The sequence below is a fragment of the Dama dama genome, chromosome 5, assembly GCF_033118175.1.
Source record: "Dama dama isolate Ldn47 chromosome 5, ASM3311817v1, whole genome shotgun sequence".
Taxonomy (NCBI): Eukaryota; Metazoa; Chordata; class Mammalia; order Artiodactyla; family Cervidae; genus Dama; species Dama dama.
The window spans coordinates 107,719,614-107,744,110 of record NC_083685.1 but is presented as its reverse complement, the minus strand read 5'-3'; the positions used below and the strand labels follow the sequence as shown (position 1 = coordinate 107,744,110).

General features: G+C 36.3%; 1 protein-coding gene across 1 annotated transcript in view; it reads right to left on the bottom strand.

Moving 5' to 3' along the window:
• Positions 1 to 24,497, bottom strand: part of SKAP1 (src kinase associated phosphoprotein 1) — a 301,141-nt gene that overhangs the window by 230,744 nt on the left and 45,900 nt on the right. The window contains exon 2 of the mRNA XM_061143829.1: positions 17,228 to 17,333. Within this exon, the coding sequence (XP_060999812.1) occupies positions 17,228 to 17,333 (106 nt within the window). The remainder of the gene's footprint in view (positions 1 to 17,227; positions 17,334 to 24,497) is intronic.

Sequence of the window (24,497 nt, the reverse complement as noted above, 5' to 3'; positions counted from 1 at the left end):
TATCTTTCTCTTCTTCATTTTCTTTCCTTGCTTTTTTGATGATCCAGCAGATGTTGGCAATTTGATCTCTGATTCTTCTGCCTTTTCCAAAACCAGCTTTAACATCTGGAAGTTCATGGTTCATGTACCGTTGAAGCCTGGCTTGGAGGATTTTGAGCATTACTTTGCTAGCATGTGAGATGAGTGTACTTGTATGGTAGTTTGAGCATTCTTTGGCATTGCCTTTCTTTGGGATTGGAATGAAAACTGACCTTTTCCAGTCCTGTTGCCACTGTTGAGTTATCCAAATTTGCTGGCATAATGAGTGCATCACTTTCACAGCATCATCCTTTAGGATTTGAAATAGCTCAACTGGAATTCCATCACCTCTACTAGCTTTGTTCGTAGTGATGTTTCCTAAGGCCCACTTAACTTCACATTCCAGGAGGTCTGACTCTAGGTGAGTGATCATACCATCCTGATTATCTGGGTTGTGAAGGTCTTTTCTGTACAGTTCTTCTGTGTATTCTTGCCATCTCTTCTTAATATCTTCTGGTTCTGTTAGGTCCTTACCATTTCTGTCCTTTATTGAGCCCAGCTTTGCATGAAATGTTCCATTAGTGCCATCATTATTCTAACCACCTAACAACACACAAACCAAATCTTGTCATTCCCCTGCTTGAAATCCTTCAGTGGCTTACCCCAGTCTGGCCCTCCCCTCCTCAGCTCACACTCCTGCTCTCACACATCACAGCTCTCTCTGCTGGCACACTTTTCTCTTCAGGTCCCTCCCTCTACTAGCAAACCCTGATGGCCCTTGAGGCTTAGTCCAGTCTCCTGCGTTAGGTGCTCCCCCATGCGCTCCCCTTAGCAGCACCTGTATGCTGCACGACAAGCTTCTTGTCTCTTTATGTTCCCAAGCCCTCCAGGGGCAGTAGCACAGACCTTGCTAAATAAGTGAACGGAGGTGAGAAGCAGAAGAGCTGTCTGTGTTAAGCATGAGTAGAGCATCGAGTATATTTCAGGGCGGTGGAGACAAGGCTGAAGAGGCAGGCAGAAGGCAAGCTTTCTAAGCAATGCTACAGAGTGTGGATTTTATCCCAAATTCTTATTGGGAATTTATCCCAAATTCTCCCTATCTTTAGGGAGACGTGCCCTCCTTTTCCTCTAAATTACTCACACAAAGGTAAGAGGGGGAAAAAGAGAAACCAGAGGAAGGAAAGAAAATGAAGAAGAGAAAGATAAAAATAAGTAAGCTTTGTTAAGCTAAAACATCCAAATGAAGAAGTTTTTCACCCAAAGCCTGGCTTCAAAGACTAACTACAAAATGACCGGCAAAAATAGACTTCAAAAGACACAACCAAATAATCATCACGGTGGCAAGAATCCAATATATAAATATAATCAATTTGTTTCCTCATTAAAAGCCTTCATGAAGAAAATGATTCAATACAAATGCTAAAGCTACTGACACAGATTAATCGAAAATTAACAACATAATTCTAATTAAAGACATAATATTATTTCACTCATTCACACTAAAACAAAATTTGGACAAATATATAAAAACAGAATCTAGAAAGCATCCTTCTATGGCAACCACTCTAAGAGCTACAGTGAATTACTGAAATTAAAAAAAAAAACAAAACTCCTATCCTTAAGTGTACACTGAGATGTACACAAAAATTCAGAAATTGGTTTTAAATTATTCCACAGTTTGGCCCTCAACTTGACTTTTTTCTAATTGTACAAGATTCTATATGAAAATATCATTCCTCCCCATTTATTTCTTTGTACAGTACCTATAGCAGTCACAGTTAAACCCTTATATAAGGTACTCAATTATCCAAATCATCAAAGTAGGGAACTGGCTTAGATCTAAAGGCTAATGACTATGTGACCAGTTCTACTGCTGCATCAATACAGGTCAAGGGTCACCAGCAGTTCAACCACAACCACCAGTCAATCTCAGGACTTACCTGACCCATCCTGGGGCCAGGACTTCTGGTTCTGTCCCACATCAAGGGATTCCCCAGCATCAAAAATGTCTCCAGATGTTGCCAGGCCACAGGGAAGCACTTAAGACAGCAGGCAAACATCAGGACAAGGAAAGGACCGAGACTATTTATTCTGACCATATCTCCATCCCTCATCCTAGGAACTAATTAGGTTGAAATGTTGTCAGCTACTGGCTGGCCCTAAGCTCTGCTGGAAAGATCTTCCTGTCAATCAAACCCAGTCATATTGGGAGACGCTCCTAACCACTCAAACCAACAGCCTACTCATACTTCCCAGTCAAATCCTTCTTCCTTTGTTCCCCTTAATGTTAAAATTCAGTTTAAAACCAAAATAGCTACTTATCTAAACAAAAATGGTATCTTCTAATAAAGATTTCTACACCTACTTGTCTGATTTTAAGAATCTCCTGGAACCCTAATTGAAACACAAATTCCCCAGGGCCCACACCAGACCTAGTAAATCAGAATGTCCAGGTTAGTGACCTAGAAGTCTGTGCTTTTAACAAGATCCCCAGGTAATTTATATGATGGGGCAAGTTTGTAGAACACCATTAAGGACATGGGTATTTCACAAATGGTTGCCTGTTAAGGGACTTATAAACAGGCAGCCCCTAGTTCAAGTATAGACTGTATTCCAAAATTCATTTTGATTGTTTGGCTCTGGAAATGCATTTTCCTAACGAAACAAAGTAATAGATAGTGTTAAATTTTCTGCATCTGCTTTAAAAAAAAATTAAATCTTGTTTACAAACCTGAAATACAGTAAACACAATCTTTAATTTACCAACCAACCACATTTCAAAAGTTGAAGCACAATGCTGGCCATTTAGAATGTATTTTCCCACTGACATAAAGTTCTGAAAAGTGGTTATATTATCTGGTTATCCATAAAAGCTTGCGAAGCTCATAATAAACCAAAGGCAGCTGTGGAATCAAGGATATAAATATGAGCTCAAAGCAAGAGATACTGGGAAGAAAGAAACATCTGTCTTCCTTTTCTGGGCATGCATAGAGCATAAACATAGGCAACCTTTGAGAGTATTATCCCTTTTCTCTCCCTTTGCAACCATCCTCTGCCTTCCAGAGGCCTCAGCCCAGGGACTCATATGATATCCATAATTCCCTACTAAAGCATCAGCTTACCCATCCCTGTCCCACGCTTTACTCTCTTCAGTCATGGACCTCTTCTCCACAAATCCAGTAAAAATTCCCATTTCCAGGATTTGATTCCATCTTATCTTTTCAGCTATGTATCTCATTACTTCCTTATACCTAATCAACAGAATTATCCTTTGGTTCCCAATGATGGCTAAACTTTTATCTCCTCTGTTTCTTTGTACATGCTATCTTTGTGTGCTATCTGACCAAAAATCCATCCTTTTCAAACCCAAGACCAAGCCATGATGACATTTCATCCATGAAGATTTCTTATTTCTGTATCCTTTTTATCTTTCTCATTAGGTTGTAAATTTCTTGGGAATATCTATTAGGTATCTACAATGTAACATGCCTTGTATTAAGCACTTTTATATGCATAACAACAATCCTACAAGGTGGGTGTATTGTATAATTATTCAGTTTACCTGGTTCAAAAACAACAAGTTATAGAAAGACTGGAAACTGTCATATAATCACCACGTAAATGCTTTGCACATAGTAGATGCTCAATAAATATTTGTTGCATGAATGAAGTAGCATTATTCACTTATGAAGAAATCAAGCCTCAGTAAGAGTGCTGGCCAAACAATCATCCTGCTTTGGTTCAAATCCCAGTTCCAAACCCTAACAGCTGTTAGAACTTGAGCAAGTTCTCTGAACCTCAGTATTCTCATCTGCTAACTGGGGATTATTATAGTATTCAGCTCACACCTGTTGTGAGGGATAAATGAGGAAATGGGTGTAAAGTCCTCCAACACTGGGCCTGGCACATGGTAACTGTGTGATGAATGTTAGCTGTGACTGTAACCCTTCAGTTGCAGAGGCAAGAGTTTCTAAAGCCCTCATTCTTTCTGAAGAAAAGGATCCTCTGTTAATTTTATAACCCTCAGTGTACCTAGCACTGTGTGTGGCCCATAACAGAGGTTCAACAAACTTATTGAATTTCCTCAGCACAATCATCTTAACCAAAAGTTAGAAGAAAACCATTCAATAGGGCTAGTGCACATCAAAGTACTCTGGTACTTTGAGTTTGAATGATTTTTAATTTCTCCCTTTTATCTATTTGTATTTTCTAAATTTCTACAGTGAACATGTAAATCTTAAATCACTGATATCAGAGCCCTTATCCCTCTAGGTGAATTTATATTTGTAAAAGAGGACTATGCACCTAAATGAAACTCTAAATGGTGAAAATCCAGGTATGTAACAAGTTGAAACCAAACATTTCAGACTGTCTAGAGAAGATACCCATGCATGGTGGGCTCTGTGCTAGCTCTGCTCATCAGTCTGGCCGCTTACTGGCCCAAGAACTTCTTGAAAAACAAGGATATATCTTCTCTGACACTGTTTTGATCACCTGGCATTGTGCCCAACAAAGAGTAAACAAATAGCCAATACATATTTGTTAAGTAAATTAACTGCTTCCGGCTTGTAATCCTCACCCTTGCTTTTAGTTAATTCCATTTCTCTTCTTAACCAACATGAAAATCAATCATGGTGACTGATGTTTTAAGAAGGAAGTGAATGGTTTACTCAAGCACCATCACTTTGGAAAGCTAGTCTCACAAATACAAATGTTTCACTAAATAGCCACACAGAGTGTAGATAATCCTTTTCTAATGAGGGATTCATCCTGTGTCAGTTCAGTGCAGCTCAAAAAGATAAAATCTAAGAAACAGGCGTTGTTCCTAGTCAACAATTAGATACCTCATCTAATGAAGACCTTGAGAATGAACTTCCTTTATTAAAAAAAAAAACAAACTTATTTTAGAAAAGTCATAAATTACTAAAAGGACTGCTGTATTTCATATGGCTCAAAAATAATCTTACTTTTGTGTATGTATGCACACACATGCTTAGTTACATAGTAAAAAAAAAAAAAAAAACCTCCAAATACATCTATTTATTTCAATAGAAGTCTGACCCAAGGCTACAATTAAAGCCCAATTTCCTCTATCCACATCTCTTTTCCCTGCAGTGCCAACTCCTTTCCCACCTGGAAATAAATACTCTTTGGTTTTTAAATCCCTGCCTCTTTTTGTTCCCTGCCTCTTTTTAAAACAGGAAAGGCTCTGATATCAGTGATTTAAGATTTACACATTCACTGTAGAGATTTAGAAAATACAAATAGATAAAAAGGAGAAATTAAAAATCATTCAAACTCTACATGCCAGAAATTACTATCATTAACATTTTGGTATATTTTTTCAGACATTTTTCTGAAAAAAAATAAAAAATAAAAAACAAAAAAAAAACAGTTAAACCATTTCTTCATATATAGTATATCTTATCATTGCATATCAATATATCTTCTTCTATAGCACAAATGATTAAATTATCTTCTTTTTAATCTCCCTTTCAACAGAATGGAGGAGCAGAATAAACTGGAACAGGGAGAAGCCTGAGGCAGAGAATCAGAAAAGAGAATTGTACAAAGCTCTGAATAGACTTCATGAGAGTTAAAATTTAGCCAGTGAGAAAGAGAATAGAAGGGAGAAGAAAGATTTAGGATGAAGAATCAATAGGCTTGTTGATGGTTTGGGGTGTAAAGAGAGAGGAGTCAGGAGTGACTTCCAGGATTCTGCCTAGGGGGTCAGGACCTAGTGAAAGCAGAAATAGACTTTAGGGGTAAGCAGAATATAAAATAATGAGTTCAGTCTGGACACTCAATCAGATATGATTCTTCTGGCTACAAAATAACAAAATCTGACTGACAGAGGCATAAGCAAGTACAAGTTTATTTTTTCTTCAAAACAAAAAGTCTGAAGACTGGTGATTCTAGGCATGATGCAGGGTCCCAACAATGGCATGAAGAACCTAGGTTCTTCCCTTATTTCTGCTCTAACACCTTAGAGCAGAGTAATGTCTTACAGTGGCTACTGCATTTCAGTGCTTTATTTTGGCCTCCCAAGCATAAGATTTGGAGAAGGAAATGGCAACCCACTCCAGTATTCTTGCCTGGAGAATCCCATGGATGGAGGAGACTGGTAGGCTACAGTCCATGGGGTCGCAAAGAGTCAGACACGACTGAACGACTTCACTTTCTTTTCTTAAGCATAAGATTGTCATGTGAGAAGCTATCAGAAGTCTTCTCCTCACATTTCTTTGGCCAAAACTGTATCTTATGCAAACTCTAGACCAACCACTGGCAAAACAAAATGGCTTTCAGATCATGAGTCCTTCCCTGGGAAGGTGGGATGCTGTTGTCAAGGAAGAATGGAAGAATGGAGGGTGGCTGCTAGGGAGGCATACAGCAGGGTCTGTCCCAGCTTTGCAAGTTTGAGATATCTATAAGATAGTCTCTAAGACACCCAAAAGGAGCTGTCCAATATGCTGTACAGTGCCTTGGAGAGAGAAAGTGCAGCTGAGCTGCAGAACTAGGAGTCATCCATGTTCTAGGGAAGTTATAGAATTAGGGGGCATGCATGCAACTGCTTACAAAGAATGTGATGAGAAAGAGGCAAGCCTGAGAGACAGCAGTGAAGAGGGCAGGGTAGAAAAACAAGCTCAAGCCAAAGCCCAAACTAAGAGTATCAGTACAAGGAAGAAGGAAAGCCAGGAGAGACTACTATCATGGGGACCAATAGAGGGAGTTTTTATTTGCTTGTTTGTTTTTACTTTTTGAGGAAAAGGAAGTTGTTAATATCGTCACATGCTGCAGATACACCAAATAAGACAAGGATTGAACAGTGTCACCTGGATGATGCAATCAGCAAGTTACTGGTACTTTGGCAATAATACCTTGATAGGAGCAGAGACTAGATTATAGGGGACTGAAGAGTGGCCAGAGAAGCAGCAGCCAGAAATGGCTAGCCTAGGCTTCTATTTCAAGAAGTGTGTCTGTTGAAAAAAGAGAGAGAGAGATACAGGACAGTAGCCAGAGAGGGAATCACTGTATAAGATGTAATGTTTTTCTTAATATTAGGAGGGATTTGAACATATTTATATGATGAATGGAGAGATGTAATTAGGAGGGAAAAGCTAAATTTGAGAGAGAAGGTCTCTGGGGGGCAGTGGTTACAGCAGAGTGAAGATGACAACTATGAGTCATAGCCTCAGTCCTCAAATAGCATGAGGGGACACTCTGAACTCAAATGATGACAGAGAATTTTAAAACCATGTAGGCAAATCTCAAAAGGGAAGAGGTTTGGCAAAAGATTGAACAGTAAAAGTCTAGAAATGACAAGCAAGGAGCATGAAGGATGCCAACAGCACTTCTGGAAAATGAGCAAGTTCTATTTAAGATAGCTGCAAGCAAAACAGTATCCTGAAGAAGAGTCATGTTTTACTTGGGCAGGGATGGAGAAAAGAGGTTGAGGAGATCGTGGAGTTTGATTATACTAGAACATGGATTCTAGGAAACACAGGGGAAAGGGTTAGAAAAGAAGTCCTCAAAAAAGATGAAAGATGGTGGAAACAAGGAGGTGCAAAGCTTTATAGGAAAGATGATAACCAAAGGCAGAGGGCTTATGATGGATCATGTCTGGACTAACTGGCATCCATGCTCCAACAGAACTCCAACACGTGGGCAGCAGCCCTGTAACCTTATGCCACAGAATGTTAGAGAAATGTCATCACAGGAGACGTGTAAAGAGATGGATGCTATCTTTACAAATGGCTCTGTAATTCCTAATGCTCAATAAAAAGAATGTGTTTTATCTTTGGACAAGAATATGTGGGGCTGGCTATTGAATAGTAAATTTCAAAATATAGAGGGTCTCTTGTTCTAATGTTTAGCCAAGGACCAGGTAACACATTTATAACAGTTTTCCCCTCATTCAACTCACATTGTTGAGCTCATATCATATGCCAGTACTGTGATGGATCGTTTTTTAAAAAACAAACATCCATGTCTTTAAGAAGTTTATAATCTCTATAAGTATGTCTTCCGAGTTCTAAGAAACTGACTTTAAAATGAACTTAAAAGTATGTGGTAGAGCAGTGATTCTCAAATGTTTATATGCATATAAATAACCTTGGGATCTTATTAACATGCAGGTTCTGATTCAGTGGGTCTGATTCAATGGAGCCTGAGATTCTGCATTTTAAACAACTTTCCAGGTGATGCTGATGTTGCTGGTCCATGGGTCACTCTTGAGTATGAAGAAGCTAGGACTCTAGCAAAAAGGATTTCTTGCTTTACCTTTTCTATTTATACTGACCTATAAGGTCCTAAATTTTTTCCTCTTTTCCTTGTTAACTCTTCTACCCATCTGTTCTTTCTAATAAAAAAGAGAGTTTAGGGTAGAAAAACTTACCAAAAGCTTGCTCTTCTATTAGCTACAAAAGCAACTATTAGCTATACAGACCGCTGTCGTGAACATGTCAATCATCTATCTCATGTGATTACATATTTTTGTGGAATCCCTACTATTTCAAGCAGGGCACCTAGATATTCAGTAAAAGAATAAACAGACTGGGAGCAGCAATTAATTCCAGTTATGCCATATGGCAGTATAGAACACTGGCTGGAACCTGAAAACTCAATTTCACAAGAGTCTTACTTATTCTGAATTTTAATCATTATAGGATCAGCAAACATATGCCTACCAACTTGCTCCATTTAAACAAAATTCTAAAGAATAATCACACTGCATACTCAAAAATGATTGGTTTTTCCCAAATGGACTCAAAATTTCACTTCTACTGGATTCTCAAAATCAAGTAGCTGCTGACAGCTCCAGTTTAATCTCTCTTTCAAACAAAATCTTCAAACAGTACTTTTAACAAATAGTATTGCTTGCTTTCTTACCATCTTCATTGTCAGCTCACAGTATAATTTTGCACAAGTATAATTTTCTCCAGTTCTGGATTCCTCATCTTTGGGGCTGGCTCAGCTGCTGACCCTCCTGTCCCTGTGAACTCCCTCCGTCGTGCCTGTCACTGCTGAGACACCCATCCCACCACATTCTCTCCATTTCACCTCTCTCCAGAATGGAGACATTATCATTTCTAACACATACTCCATCGCCTGTCCTATTAGAGCTAAGATACTTTCATCTCCTGTACATCTCATAACTTCAAGATAAGGACAGAAAAATCAGTTCTTGTTCTGTGAACTTTTGTCTCTGGTGCTTGAGAGACTATCCTGATATCCCCTGAACATGTTTTAGTGATAACATTTACTGCACCAGGGCCAAAATGATTTTCTGCCACTTTCAATTCTAGTTCAATAAAAGAATAAGAGCTTTGTTTCTAACCTCTGTCATTTTTAATACCATAAAATGATTTAAAAAATGTAAAATTGAGTTCCATTTCCTACTGGACTACCAATCTCATATTAGCTTTCCTTTTATCAAATTTATGAGAAAAGTCAGAAATTGCCTTTCCTTAAAAAAGATCAAAATCTCAGGATCTCCTGGGCAGCATGCTTGAATTGAATTTGAGCTCTCAATAATTGCTAGCCTGGAAGTCTTAAAGTAGTATAAAAGTTAGATACTTAAAGTTAGTTATGTCAGAAATAACAAACTGGAGGATTATCCCTTAGACTACTATCATCCAGAAATAATAAGGTTATTCTTAGAAAATTATCATCCTAAAAATATCACAGACATACTTATTACATTTCCAACTTAAGGAAGTCTATGGTTTTCTGAAACCACAGTATGAATGAAGTCCATGGTTTCTGAACTGCAAAGTGAAACAAATGTTTTTTGCAACATCATATTATGAAATGTTTCAGATACACATAAAAGGTAAACGAACACCCATATATGTGTATACTCATAATCTAGATGCTATGATTCACATTTTGTTATATCTGCTTTGTCACTTATCCATCCATCTATCCATCTTGTTTTTGATGCATTCCAAAATAATGCAGATGTTGCTAAACTCTAGATGCATATATAATTAACTAAACTTCAATATTTATTTACAGTTCCTTTAAACCAATAAGCTTTTGAAAGATGCCAATTCTTTTTTAAAATAATGGCTTGCTTAAGTAAACTATGCAACCAATTAGAAATCCTACATTCTAAATCCTAATCTTTTATTAATTCTCTTACCTTGAGTAATATCACATATCTTAGTTTTATCATCAACAAAAAAACAAAGGTTCTTGGTAGACATGATAGGAGGTCTTGATTATCAAATCATAAAACGAACATTGTGGGTATGACAGAATCCAGAAAAGAGAGACACTCCCTTAATATAATGAGATATAGCTATTGGAGATTATGTGGGCATAAAGTTTTCTATAAACTATAATAACTCAACAAGGCTCACAAACTCAAGAAGAAGCTTGAATGTGAGCATTTAATCATAACGCATCAGTCAGTCAGTCAGTCAGTTTAGTCGCTCAGTCGTGTCCGACTCTCTGCGACGCCATTAATCGCAGCATGCCAGGCCTCCCTGTCCGTCACCAACTCCCGGAGTTCACTCAAACTCATGCCCATCGAGTCGGTGATGCCATCCAGCCATCTCATCCTCTATTGTCCCCTTCTCCTCCTGCCCCCAATCCCTCCCAGCATCAGGGTCTTTTCCAATAAGTCAACTCTTCGCATGAGGTGGCCAAAGTATTAGAGTTTCAGCTTCAGCATCAGTCCTTCCAATGAACACCCAGGACTTATCTCCTTCAGGATGGACTGGTTGGATCTCCTTGCAGTCCAAGGGACTCTCAAGAGTCTTCTCCAACACCACAGTTCACTATATATCTACGATAAAACAACTTGATTACTGAGGACTGAGTCACTCCAAGTGGGAATTTCATAACAAGGCACTAGCATCAAACTGGAGTTTTCTTGGCTTTGTGAAGCCGTAGCTGGCTTATAAACTCCTTATTAATTAACTAGAGTAAGAACTGTCACAGGGATAGCTGCCCCTTCCTTTATGAGCTGTTTATTCCCCAACACTGATTTTTTTTTTTTTTTTTTTCCTTTTAGAAGATTGGCCTGGAAGGGGCATTCTTTGAAGCCTGAAGAATCAAAGCTGCTGCAAAGCACTGCTGAGAGTTTCGGGAGAATTATGAAGAAACTACATTGGACCTGAGGCGATAGGCTGAGATCTCCCTAAACAGGTCAGCAGTTGGTCTGCAAAATATTCCCATTGCCAAGGAGGCGGTGACATCTTGTGTAAATCAAAAACTAAAACCCTGAGATATCTCATTTCCATTTTAAATGCATGGGGGTTAAATATGGATATCTAGCACTTGAGAAGTTCCTGTGGGATTGATTTTTTTTCCTGTCATTTCTGAGCCCTTTGCTGGGCGTGATAAGAAGGACCGCATTTCATTATCAACCCTGCTAGTGCTGCACTTCAGGGAGACGAGATGAGGTAACACAGTTGGAGAGAAGATCCGGCTTCCAAAGGAGAAATGATTCACATGTTGTGATTACAAAAACCCACTTTAGGCCCAACTCATTTTCAACAGAATCATGAAATAAAATGAAATCCCAAGGAAATGAAATTTCCTGCATCATTTTGCAAATTAAAGAAAAAGAAAAATCATAGTGATACCATAAAAGAAATCAAATTTTTGAGGTTTCAAGGTTTAGTTGGCAATGTTTGCATTTTTGTAACATTTGAAAAAACAATCCCAAATAACATTTTGGGGGAGGCAACTGAAAAAAGAAAAACACAAGGTTAGGCGAATCTTCAATTGAATCAGACAATGTTACAGAAAAAACATCAGAACAAAGACTTAGAATTCTGAGAGCTGACCCAGTGCTCTTGCACTTCTCTCCCCTTTGCTCTAATTTCAGTGTAACACAGGAAGTGGATACAGGATGGATCTATATCAGAAATAAGAGAAAACCAGCGAATTAGAGATAACTACAACCAGGAGTGCCTCACACCACAAGTTTCTAGAGATCCACAAATAGATGAATACAGGAGAGGCATTGTTTTTTTTCCACTGGCTTTCTATAAGCAGAAAAAACAGCACATGTTGGGACAAAAGACTAGATCCAGATCAAGTGAGATTTAAAATCAAGGCCAAAGCAAACATTGATAAAATGAAGACTGTAATTTCATATAAATGATCTTTTCACACAATGTATGAATTAAGAGGCCCCATTTATAGACAAATAGAAAACCTTCTAGTATTAAAAAATTGATACTGAGGATTTTCTGAGATCTTTCAAGACAAATCCATTTCAAGAAGATAATAGGAATGTGCCCAAGTAATAATGATGGCTATAATTCTATCAGAAGGTAAGCAAATTCAGAGACCTAACTATAGGACTAAAGAGTAGTGCTCAGCTTATTCTAATGGATCAGTCCAACCTGAAGAGAGAAAGCTCAATTATCTACCTGCTTCCCAGGTTTCATTTCAAAAGTCCTTTCACTCTTGATAGAACATGTTATTCTGTTTAATGAGCTCAGTACTGGGAATGTTTAATAAAAATGTGTGAAAAAAACAAGATTAAAAAAACCCACTTACTAAAAAGTTATTGTACACCAAAATTACTCATATAAAATATTTATGGGATGACCAAAGGGAGAGAGGGGCTTCTATCTACTAATACCACCAAAATAGCCCAGGGTAAAAGAAAACAAAAATGGATCAATTTAATCTTATAGCTGGTACCAAATCCAAGACATTTACTCAAGTGAAAGAATAAACAAAATAATCATCATCATAAAATTAAAAAGGAGTCATACAAAAAAAAAAAATAAAAAGGAGTCATACACTAAAAGGTTGCTTTGAAAGTAGAGGAGACATTGTATGAAAGAACATATAATAAAATGATCTTCCTTTCCAGGTTAAGCCAAGAGACCAACAGTAAGTAATATTATATCAGTTTCACCTGTAGGACATTTCAGACTAAAAGAGCAACAAAAATAACCCTTTACTACTCCCAGTAAGTATATCTCCAAAAATCTTTAACACAATTGTGAAATCTCAACACAGACTCACTAAATAACAGAAAACTAGTACAGGGATTTAGCAAATATTGATAACTTGAGAGCCATGAAGTTGTGAATTTTTGTTTGCTTTCTTGGTTAAGGGTGAGAAACAGAGATAGGACTGGAAAAGGAAGAAATGAACTTTTAGACTTCAAGATGTGGTCAAATTATTGCTATGAGTTTGAAGCCTTTTCAGAGATCTTTTTAGATGGATTGCACTAGTACCTACTACCTTTTTTATTTCTGCATTGGCACTGAAACTCCAGTGAAAGTAGCAAAGTGAACAGAAAGAGAAGATATGAACCAATATCTAAACTTGTAACACAAATGTACCAACAACACATTTCACATTTCTTCTCTTGATAAGCACACTTCATCTGAATGTTTTTTGCTTGGGGATTTTAAGCTCAATAACCAGCACTTAGGAAAAGTAAAATTCTCCATGTAATTAATGGTGATAATATTGACAGCATATCACTTTGAAAATCTTGCTCTCAAGAGTTACATTGGACTAATACCTTGTCTTTCTTCCTATAATACAAAGACACAAGAACAATATATTCTTAAACTAAATTCTGTTTTAAAGCTAAATCCATGGTAAGCTGACAAGAAAAACTTGAAGTCCCCAAGGAGAACTGGAATTATTTCTATGATATTTGCACTAACATATCATGTTTCATGGAGAGCTATATGCTAACCACCCACAATGAGACATGTTCAAGATATTCTTTCAGTCTGTACTTTAAAAGCACTGGTTTTGTGCCATAATCCTGTTACATAAAGTTATTTCTTTATTTCTTTCCATTTCAATATGCTATTAATCTACCTGTCTCTTTTTGGAACTCCTTTAAGTTTCACAAAAGAAAACAGTACTCCAAGTTTGTTTCCATTGGCTCTAGACTTCACTTCCAACAGTGAGCATAAATGACTAGCTGTTCCAAAATGAGCCATGGAGAATTTATCCCTACCTCAGTAATAAAAATCTTCTTTTTTTTTCACCCTTTTCCCCATTCTCAATGCATTCTTGCTGTTAGATGGCCTCCCCTGAATCAAACTTAAGAAATGCTCAACTGTTTCTGAAAATGCGTAAGAATGCCATCAAACGTCTGAGTATAGATCAAGTATATTTCATTTCAGGTGTCTCACAGCTGGCGCTGGTCCTGCAGTGACCACTGTAATAAAACAGGAGGAGCCTCTGCCTGGCTTTCATCCTAATCATTCTCTAAAGAGCTTGGTGAAAACTTGGACTCAGAATGTGAATGCTGTTAGTTTTAGGGAGAAGGTTTAAATGAGGAGGCAGTTTGAAGAAGAGCCATGAACATCACAGCTCAGGACATCAAATACCACAACAGGACTTCATTTCCTTGGAATTACGCAAAGTGCCATCCGTTTTTTATTTTGTCTTATATGGAAAACATTATCCTTCATTGGTAATACTCTTAAGCCAAAAAAACCCCATGAAGACAGAAATACAGATATGATTTTCAGTCTGGGAAGACAGAAAAGCTACTTGTACTGAAAAACAGATGAGCACTTGGAGGACATCCATGACTCAACACAACTATCATTTTCCGGGGTCAGTCACTCCAGGCAATAGAAAGGTGGCAAACAGCACATAACCGCTGTGATGAAGTCAGATGCTTTAATTTACAGCAAGTCCACAGTCATGGCAAACAGCACTGAATTCTGAGCCACCATAAAAATTACAGCCAAGCCCCTAGAGTTTACCAGGAATCAGTATTTTCCCGTCACTCCACTCAATTCTCAAGCAGCACAGTGTTGAGGAAATAATTAAAAGAATTAAAGCAAAGACACAACAAAGATAGAATGGAAAGTTTTGGTGGGGGGCAGTATATGTATATATGGCATTTATATTTATCTAGTGTCTTTCCCAGATTATCCTGCTAGAGATTTCTTACCCACCTTTGGCTCTAATGTGCCAAGTTAGTAGTTTTAGACAGATTCCTACCTCCCCCACAAATTTACCAAACCCCTAAAGTTTTACTGCTTTAATATGACTCAAGATAAAACTTTTAAAGTGGCTTTCATTAATTCTTTTGCTGTTACTTGGCTATTTTCCATATACATTTAGCTCTCAAGTTTGATGATTTCCAAATTTCCTTTCATACCCAGCCTCTGGGAGAGATACAACTTCCACGCAAAAAAAAAGTAAATGTGACTGGCATTGTACAAGCTTTCAGTGCTCTCAAAGCAACTGGTACCAATACATATAAGTACATAACATCAACCAGCCATACATGGGGCCATACACGCAACATGGCTGAAAAAGAAGATTCAGTAAGACAAGGGTTACATTATGGGATGATGATTGAATGGGTAAATTTAAGACAATTTCAAACAGCTTGCCAAAGGAAAGCCTCATTTTTCCATTTTCTTGTACAGTATCTAATTTCTGGCTCCTCATTTCCTCCTGATCTGATAATTATGAAATTCTAAATAAAGTGTCATCTTTCTTACAACAAATCAATGAACAGAAAGCTCCCATCAACAATGCAGATGTTTCCTAAAACCCCTGCTGATTATTTCCTGAATGCCTGTCCCACAAACCACACAGCAAGTCCTTTGAGAACAAGGAACCCTCTCTACCTCATAATAAATACAGCTTCTATGTGTGTGTGCAAGGGTGTGTGTGTATGAGTGTGTGTATGCACTTAAAAAAGAGAACTAAGAAGTAATATGTAAGTGGTAACAGTGAGATAACAGTGAGTCACCACAAAATCATCTTTTATTATCAATTTCAGATTGAAATTCAGTCCTTTCCAAGTGCTGTGCTGCAAATACAGGAAAGGAGAATTCCTATTCATTGTATATTTGTCTCCATAGATGCAGTAAAATTATTTTTACATTCCTTACCACAGATTTATACCATTAACACCACCACATACACAATTATATTTTGGGCATCCCTCTCCCTATAATACAGTTTAAAATAATTCCATCTTTGTTCCTCATGCCATCCTTATAATAATCCTATAATACAAAGATCAGTTTTGTATTAAAAAAATTAAAAAATTCTTTAACTTACTAACTGAGCCTTCAGATACACAACTAAGCCTACACTTACCTACTAATAAAAGTATAGGGAAGTTTGTTTTAAACACTCTTCCAACCTACCAAAAATTATAGATATTCTCACTTTTGCAAAAAGCTCTCATCTTTTGCATTCTGTTTGTTTCAATTATTCAGGGCAACCCAAGCTGATAATTACACAGTCCCCAGTTGCTGAGTAAAAGTGATGCTTAATTAGCCAGCAGGAAAGATCTATTAAGATCCAGCAGGGCATCTTGTGAAGTTCTCTCACATTCCTGGAGGGAATATATTCTGGCCGTGCCCTTCTAAAGGATAAAACTCCTTGCTTCTAAGGAGTGGCAATGAGCTTTCTAAAGTACAAGATAAGATCTGTCTGCCACACAAGTGAAATCCCAGGTACAACCCTGCTGATGCTTGTCCTTTACTGAGAGTACACAGTTCACACGTTTCAAATCATGTTACCTCCGAGTCGAAAAAGACGTAAGCTGGTACTCACTTACCCCCAACTCTCTTTCAGTTACCACACTTCAAACAGGAAGTGGCTGGGAAATATACTGTAATGGAAATTTTTTATTTCTTCCTCCATCAAGCAAGTGTATGCATCTGTCAGGTGCTCACATTCTAAAAGGCACAAACTAGGTGAGGGCCTTTAATTTAAAAAAAAATACTTAATGAGCATGATATTCCAATCAGTTCTAGATTAAGACATTTTACTAGGAAAAGAGAATCAACTGGATAAGTCTAGTTTAAGTTTTCTATTCGGGAAGGAGATGAGGATATAAAATCAGGACCAAAAGTCATAATGGAAATTATCTCATACTGTTTAACATCCTCTCTTTCAGTAATTTGGACAAGCATAAATATTTAGCTTTTCACCCATTTTGCAAAAGTGTCCAATAAAGACTAACATAACAATCCAAAGCTAAAAGCAGAATAACTCTTTTAACATACATAATTATCAAAATACTTCCATTGTGGTAAACTAACTACCCTACATATGCCTGCCTACCTTCAGTGCAATTCAGTAAACATTTAAAAGCCTCTACCAAGTATAAAGAACTATAAAAAGTGTGTCTTACTTTGATAATTTATATACAATTAAAGTAGATTTTGCTGACTATAAATTGCTTTAAACTTTATGAAGAAGAATAATGGAACCGGTTTATACAAACCTAGCTTTGATTTGCTGCAAGCCCCGTAGAATATGGTCTCTGTTGTCCTTTGCACCAGCACTGAGGTTCTCATTCCGCAAACCTTCGGCCAGGAACTCCTCAGTATCTAAAAGAAAAGGAAAGCTGATCAACAGAAAAAAAAAAGGACTAAGAGAGAAGGAAAAACATCTCAAGGATTAACAAATGGGTATAATTTTCTCTTTAAAAACTTAAAAGTTGCAGAATAAGGTGATTTTAAGTAATGCCACAAAAGAGTATACTTCATAGTGGTTAAAATGGTAAAGCTTATGCTATGTATATTTTGCTTCTAGTGCTTGTAATATGAAACTGTACTAGATATACTATCAAGATAATGTTATGAATTTATACAGTTGGGTTACAAAAGCATATTAAAAATTTGTTTTACATTCTCACCACTCAACAACACCAAACAAAAAATCCTACATAGCCATAACCAGGACTTTTGATGGGGTATAAAGTTCTGGAAATAAAAATTTCACTAAGGACCACCATTAAATTCCAAGATGTATGTCATATCTATTACATATGTCATTTAATAGGTTCCTCCAAGTTCCTCTGAAGGGTAAAGGATGAGAAGGTGAATTCAAAGGTAAAAAATAAATGCTATCTAAAATTCAATTAATGTAATATGCCATATTAATAGGATAAAAGACAAAGACCATGTGATTGTTTCAACAGATGCAGAAAAAGCATTCGACAAAATTCAACAGCAATTTATGATAAAACAAACAAACAAAAACACTCAACAAACTGGAAATAGAAGGAAACTTCCTTAGCCTCATGAAGATCATCTACAAAAACCCACTAACATCATACTTAATGATAGGTGAAAATCAGTATACAGATCCCCCCATTTTAAATAAAGTCAGGGTGCCAGATGGAGAAGGAAACAGCAACCCACTCCAGTACTCTTGCCTGGAAAATCCCATGGACGGAGGAGCCTGGTAGGCTGCAATCCACAGGGTCGGGAACAGTCGGACACGACTGAGCGACTTCACTTTCACTTTTCACTTTCATGCACTGGAGAAGGAAATGGCAACCCACTCTAGTGTTCTTGCCTGGAGAATCCCAGGGATGGAGGAGCCTGGTGGGCTGCCGTCTATGGGGTCGCACAGAGTCAGACACGACTGAGGCGACTTAGCAGCAGCAGCAGGGTGCCAGAAAAGGGAGCTCTAAGGCCCTACCCACCGATGTCAATTGCAGACCCAACAGGAATAAATATATCACTGTATCTCCAACAGGGAGAAGGTTGCTACTTTACTACAGCAGGAGGAAGGAAAAAATTTCTCCTTGTCCTGCAAGAGTCTGGCCAATGAGAGACTGTTAACAATAACTCAGTCAACAAGAAGCCATTATACTTGGAACTCCCAGTTTTCCCCAATGGTCTCTGCTTATAACAGCTCCTCCCAGTTCCTTCTTTTCTATAAAAGAAAGTTCCTCTCTTGTTTTCTGGGCTTACCTGTGGATAACCATGATTGCACGTCCTTAATTGCAAGTCTTTGCTATTCCCAAATAAACCATTTTGCAGGTAAAATAAATGGTTGTTTTACTGTTTTAGGTCAACAAATGAAAGGCTGAATACTTTCCCCCTGTTCCTAAAGATCAGCAACAAGACAAGCTGTCTGCTCTTACCACTTATATTCAACATTGCACTGGTGCTAGACAGGGCAAATATGCAAGAAATGAAATTAAAAGAGTCTAGGTTAGAAAGAAAGAAGTAAACTATCTCTACATGCAGATGATATAATCTTGTACCTAGAAAACCCTAAGGAATCCTCTGACAACTATTAGGACTAAAAAATGAGTTCAATAAGTTTGCAGGATACAAGATTAATATAAAAAATCAGCTGTATTTCTATATAGTCGCAATGAACAAGCCAAGATTAAATTAGGAAAAATTAAATTAGGAAAATTCCATTTAAGATAATATAAAACAGAATTAATACTGAGGAATAAATTTAACAAGAGAAGTATAAAACTTAAACTCTGAAAACTACAAAATATTATTGAAAGAAATGAAAGACCTTAAATTAAAGGAAGAAAATAAATGGGAAGTCATCCCATGTTTACATATGAGACTTATGGCTATTAATATGGGAATATTTCCATATTGATCTAAATAGTCAATGCAATCTCTATAAAAACTCCAGCTGGATTTTTTGCAGAAATTGAAAAACTAATCCAATAATTCATTTGGAAATTTGAGGTACCCAGAATAGTCAAAACAATTTTGAAAAAGGAGGACAACTTTGGAGGATTCCCATTTTCTGATTTCAAAACTTACTACAAAGCTACAGTAATCAAGACAAGATGGTACTGGTGTAAAGACAGACACACAGATCAAAGGAACAGAATTGGGAATTTAGAAGTAAACCCTCACATTTATATTCAATAAATTTTTGACAAGGATGACAAGATAATGCAATGGAAAGAAACTGTTTTTCAATAAATGGTGCTGGAACAATTAAATATCCACATGCAAAGAAATGAAATTGAACCCTTACCTCATACAATATACAAAAATTAACTCAAAATGGATCATAGATCCAAACATAAATGCTAAAACTATAAAACTATTAGAAGAAAATAGGCATAAATCCTTGTAACCTTGGATTGGATAATAGTTTCTTAGACATGATGCCAAAAGAACAAGCAACAAAAGAAACAAATTGGACATCAAAATTAAAACTATTGTGGTTGCTATCAAGAAAGTGAGAAAATTTTTGCAAATCATGTATCTAATAGGAGACTTATATACAGAATATATAAAAAGCTCTTACAGTTCAATAATAAAAGACAAATAACCCGATTTTAAAACAAAGAACCTAAATAGACATTTATCCAAAGATATACAAATAACTAATAAACACGTGAAAAGATGCTTAACATCAGTTGTTATCAGGAAAATAAAAATCAATGCCACACTGAGGTACCATTTCACATGGCTACTATCAAGAAGATGGACAATAATGAGTACTGTTGAAGATGGAGAGAAATTAGGATCCTTACACATTGCTAGTAGGAATGTAAAATGGTGTTGTTACTTTGAAAAGTCTGGCAGTTCCTCAAAAAGCTAAAGAGAATTGCCCACCAATTCCACTACTAGGTATATACACAACAGAAATGAAAACAAGTGTTCAAATAAAAACTTGTACACAAATGTTCATAGCAGCATTATTCTTAACAGCCAATAAGTGGAAAAAATACCAACGCTCATCAACTGGTGAAGAGATAAACAAAATGTGGCAGCAATAAAAAGGGAAATGCTGATACATGCTACAATACAAATAAATCTCTGAAATCATAATTTCATCAGTCAAAAGAAACCAGTTGCAAGGGTCACATGTAGTATAATTCCATTTACATGAAACATACAGAATAGGCAAAAATCTATAGGAACAGAAAGTAGATAAGCAGATGCCTAGGGCTGCGGGAGAGAGGGATGCAAACTGAAGAATGAAGGCTAAAGGGGTTCAAGTTTTCTTTGGAAGATGATGAAAAATGTTCTAAAATTTATTGTGATGATGACTGTACAACTCTGTGAATACCATACTACAAGCCATTGGACTGTACCCTTTAAATGGAAAGGTTTTATGATATAAGAACTACATCTCAATGAAGCTGTTAAAAAATATAAACAAATGCATGAATGAGTGGATGAGTGAATAATATCATCTACACATACCCTTCTGAAATTTCAAAATTTGAGGGTGAAAACATTCTTTAAGTACCCAGACATAAAAAAAAAGTGGTTTACAGAATAACAGAGTCAAAATGTCCTCTCCACAAAATAAGCACCAGAAGATGAAAGTTTTACAGTGTTTTAAAGGAAAAATACTGTGCTCAAGAATTCTAAACATAGTCAAGATGCTGGCTATATAACATGAAGGAGACCACCAAAACATTTTCAAACATTTGTGGCTCTGAATTTCTACCACTTACATTCTTTCCTGAACAAAATCTTTTCAACGACACACTGATCAACAGAAAAAGGTGGTGATGAAATTCAAACCAGCAAAATAAGTTTAAATATGATTTAAAACTTATTGTTAAAGAGGAATTCTTAATTATTTGTTAAAAAATGTAATAAGCATCTGGATACTAGTTAGGAAAGAAATAGAGAAGAAAACAAGCTAAATTACTCATTTACATAAAGCTAATGGGTACTATGCCATCTTGGACAATGATAATTAAAGCAAATGGGTTTAACTATGATTTTGCAAACACTAATGTAATAAGTGTAATAATGGGTTTCCCTGGTGGCCCAGATGGTAAAGAAACCACCTACAATGCGAGAGACCTGGGTTCAGTCCCTGGGTTGGGAAGATCCCCTGGAGGAGGGCATGGCACCCACTCCAGTATTCTTGCCTGGAGAATCCCATGGACAGAGGAGCTCTGGCGGGCTACAGTCCGTGGGGTCACAGAGAGGCAGACACAACTGAGCGACTAAGCACAGCACAATGTGAACAAAAAATGTAAAGAGGAAAAAAATTTTTTTTTAATATTCAGTGTAACAAAACAGAAAAATATAATGTAGCAAATAATAAAACTCATAAAATGATATATAACTGATGACAATAATTGTGAAAAATTAGAGTCCCCTATTAAAAACAAGCTATAAGGATATATTGTATAGCATGGGGAATATAGCCTATGTCTTATCATAAGCATAAATGGAGAATAATCTATAAAAATTTTGAATCACTATGTTGTACACCTGAAACTAATATAATATTGTAAATCAACTACACTTCAATTAAAACAGAAAAAAGTTAACAGAAACAAGTGAAAAAAAAACCGTAAAGAAGTTCTATGTCAATTGGGATGGGGAATACATGTAAATCCATGGCTGATTCATGTCAATGTATGGCAAAAACCACTACAATACTGTAAACTAATTAGCCTCCAAATAATAAAGATAAATGGGACAAAAAAAGAATTTCTATGTCAAAAGATACAGTTAATTTGATTACTGTTTAAAAGATATTCACCTGAAATAAAGTGAGACTGAAATTAAAAGAAGACAGGTGTGCAAAATTTCCTAAACAAATTTTCTTAAAAAGCAAGAATAGCAATAATTCATATCAAAGTAGAACACAAACAGGCCAACAGAGTCATTTTATTTTATATAAAGTACAATCCATAATAGAAATGACCTGTTATGTGCTAAATATATATGTGCTGAAATATATACAGTGAAAAATTCAAGAACTATAAGTAGAAATTACTGAAATACAATTGTTACTACTAGTCTCTAATAGACCACATGGATAAAAATATATAATTATAGAGGGCAGTTATGTCCAATAGAAATAAAATTACACACGTAATTTAAAATTTTCTAGTAGCCTCATTTCAAAAGATAGCCCCAAAAGAGATTAAAATTAATTTTAGTGATATTTATTTTATTTAACTCAACATATACAAAATATTGTGATTTGGGGCTTCCCTGGTGGCTCACTGGTAAAGAATCTACCTGCCAATGCAGGAGACATGAGTTCTATCCCTGATCGGGGAAGATCCCACATGCCATGGAGCAACTAAGCTCGTGTGCCGCAACTACTGAGTCTCTGCTTTAGTCTGGGAACTGCAACTACTAGGCCCACCTGTCGCAACTACTGAAGCCCAAGCACCCGAGAGCCCGTGCTCCTCAACAAAAGAAGCAACAATAGAAACAATGAGAAGGCTGCATATACCACAACGAGAGAGTAGCCGCTGCTCGCCACAACTAGAGAAAAGCCTATGCAGCAATGAAGATCCAGCACAGGCAAAAATTAATAAATAATTTTTTTTAACCAAAATAGTATGATTTCAATATGTAATGAACACAAAATAATTATTGAGCTATTTTACATGTTTTTGTATTATATCTTCAAAACCTATGTGCATTTTACACTTAACAACACATATCAGTTCAGACTAGTCACATTCAAATGCTCATATTTATGAAAATTAAGCACTGGATTATAAAAAAATCAATAATTTCTTAAAAATTCAAAATTAGAAAGATCTATTTTATGACTAAAACAAAATAAAACAAGAACTTAACATTAAAAAGAGTAAAAAAGTCTCTCCATACTTAGACATTTGAAAACACATGCACACATACATTGTGGGTCGTAGAGGAAACTCAAAACTATAATTATCATCTATTGAGAAAATAGGCTGTGTAAAATATTATGAAATATAACCAGCATTGTACAGAGTGATCTCTTATTTATAGACCTCAATATTTCCAATATTAAATAAGAAAGAATGAAAAGAAATGCATGAAGCAACAAATTCAAAAAATCAGAAAAGAGCAATAAACCAGCCTATGGAAAGCAGGAGAAAGGAAACAATAAAGATAAAAACAGAATGAAAAAGTTAGAACAGTGGCTGTCTAACAGTGCTCTCTGGAGTCATGAGCGTCTGATAAAGAGAAGGAGTTGGAAGGGTGTCAGTTGAGTGAGACTCTGGGAAACTCCCTTCCTTCCCCAACAATTCCCCTTTACTTTAATCACCAGTGCTTGGCTTTTATCTATTTATACAGTGGGATTTCACATAAGATTTTAACTTTGAAAAGGGTTCCATTGCACAACTTAGTGGCTAAAAAACCACTTAAAAAGCATTACTTTCACTGAACTTAAAAATAGCGAGAAAAACATATATAAATGCTAAATAAGTATAAGAGCTGGAATTTTTCAGGGGTTAGGGGGAAATCTAATAAATTGATGTACCATCAGCAAATGTAATCAAGGAAAAAGGAAAGAAAGCACAAATATACAGAAATTAGGCAGAATAAAAAGAAGCAACAAAAAACACAATTTTTTAAGATAATGAAACATTTGACAAAATTGGTGAGATTTCAAGTTATTTTAATTTTCTTCTTTGTGCTTTTATGTCTATGTAAATTTCATGATAGCATCATTTTTATCCCTTTAAAAGATTATTTTCAAAAATAAAGTGCCATGTAAACAAAATTAAATGTCATGCAAATAAACTCTCAGTGAAAGTTTCTGAGAAAAATATCAATTTCTAAAACTGAACTGAGAAATGGAAAACCTGACTCCTGAACAGGCTAAAAACCAGGGGAAAAGAAGAATAGGTTGCTAAAATGTTTCTCTAAAGTCATATTAATATAATTTTTAAGATGCTTTGCAAATCTTTAAGTAACGAATAATTTCTGGTTCTATATAAATTATTTCAGAGCCTAGAAAAAGAAGCTTCTCATATTATTTGGTATAACCTAGCATAACCACAGTTCTAA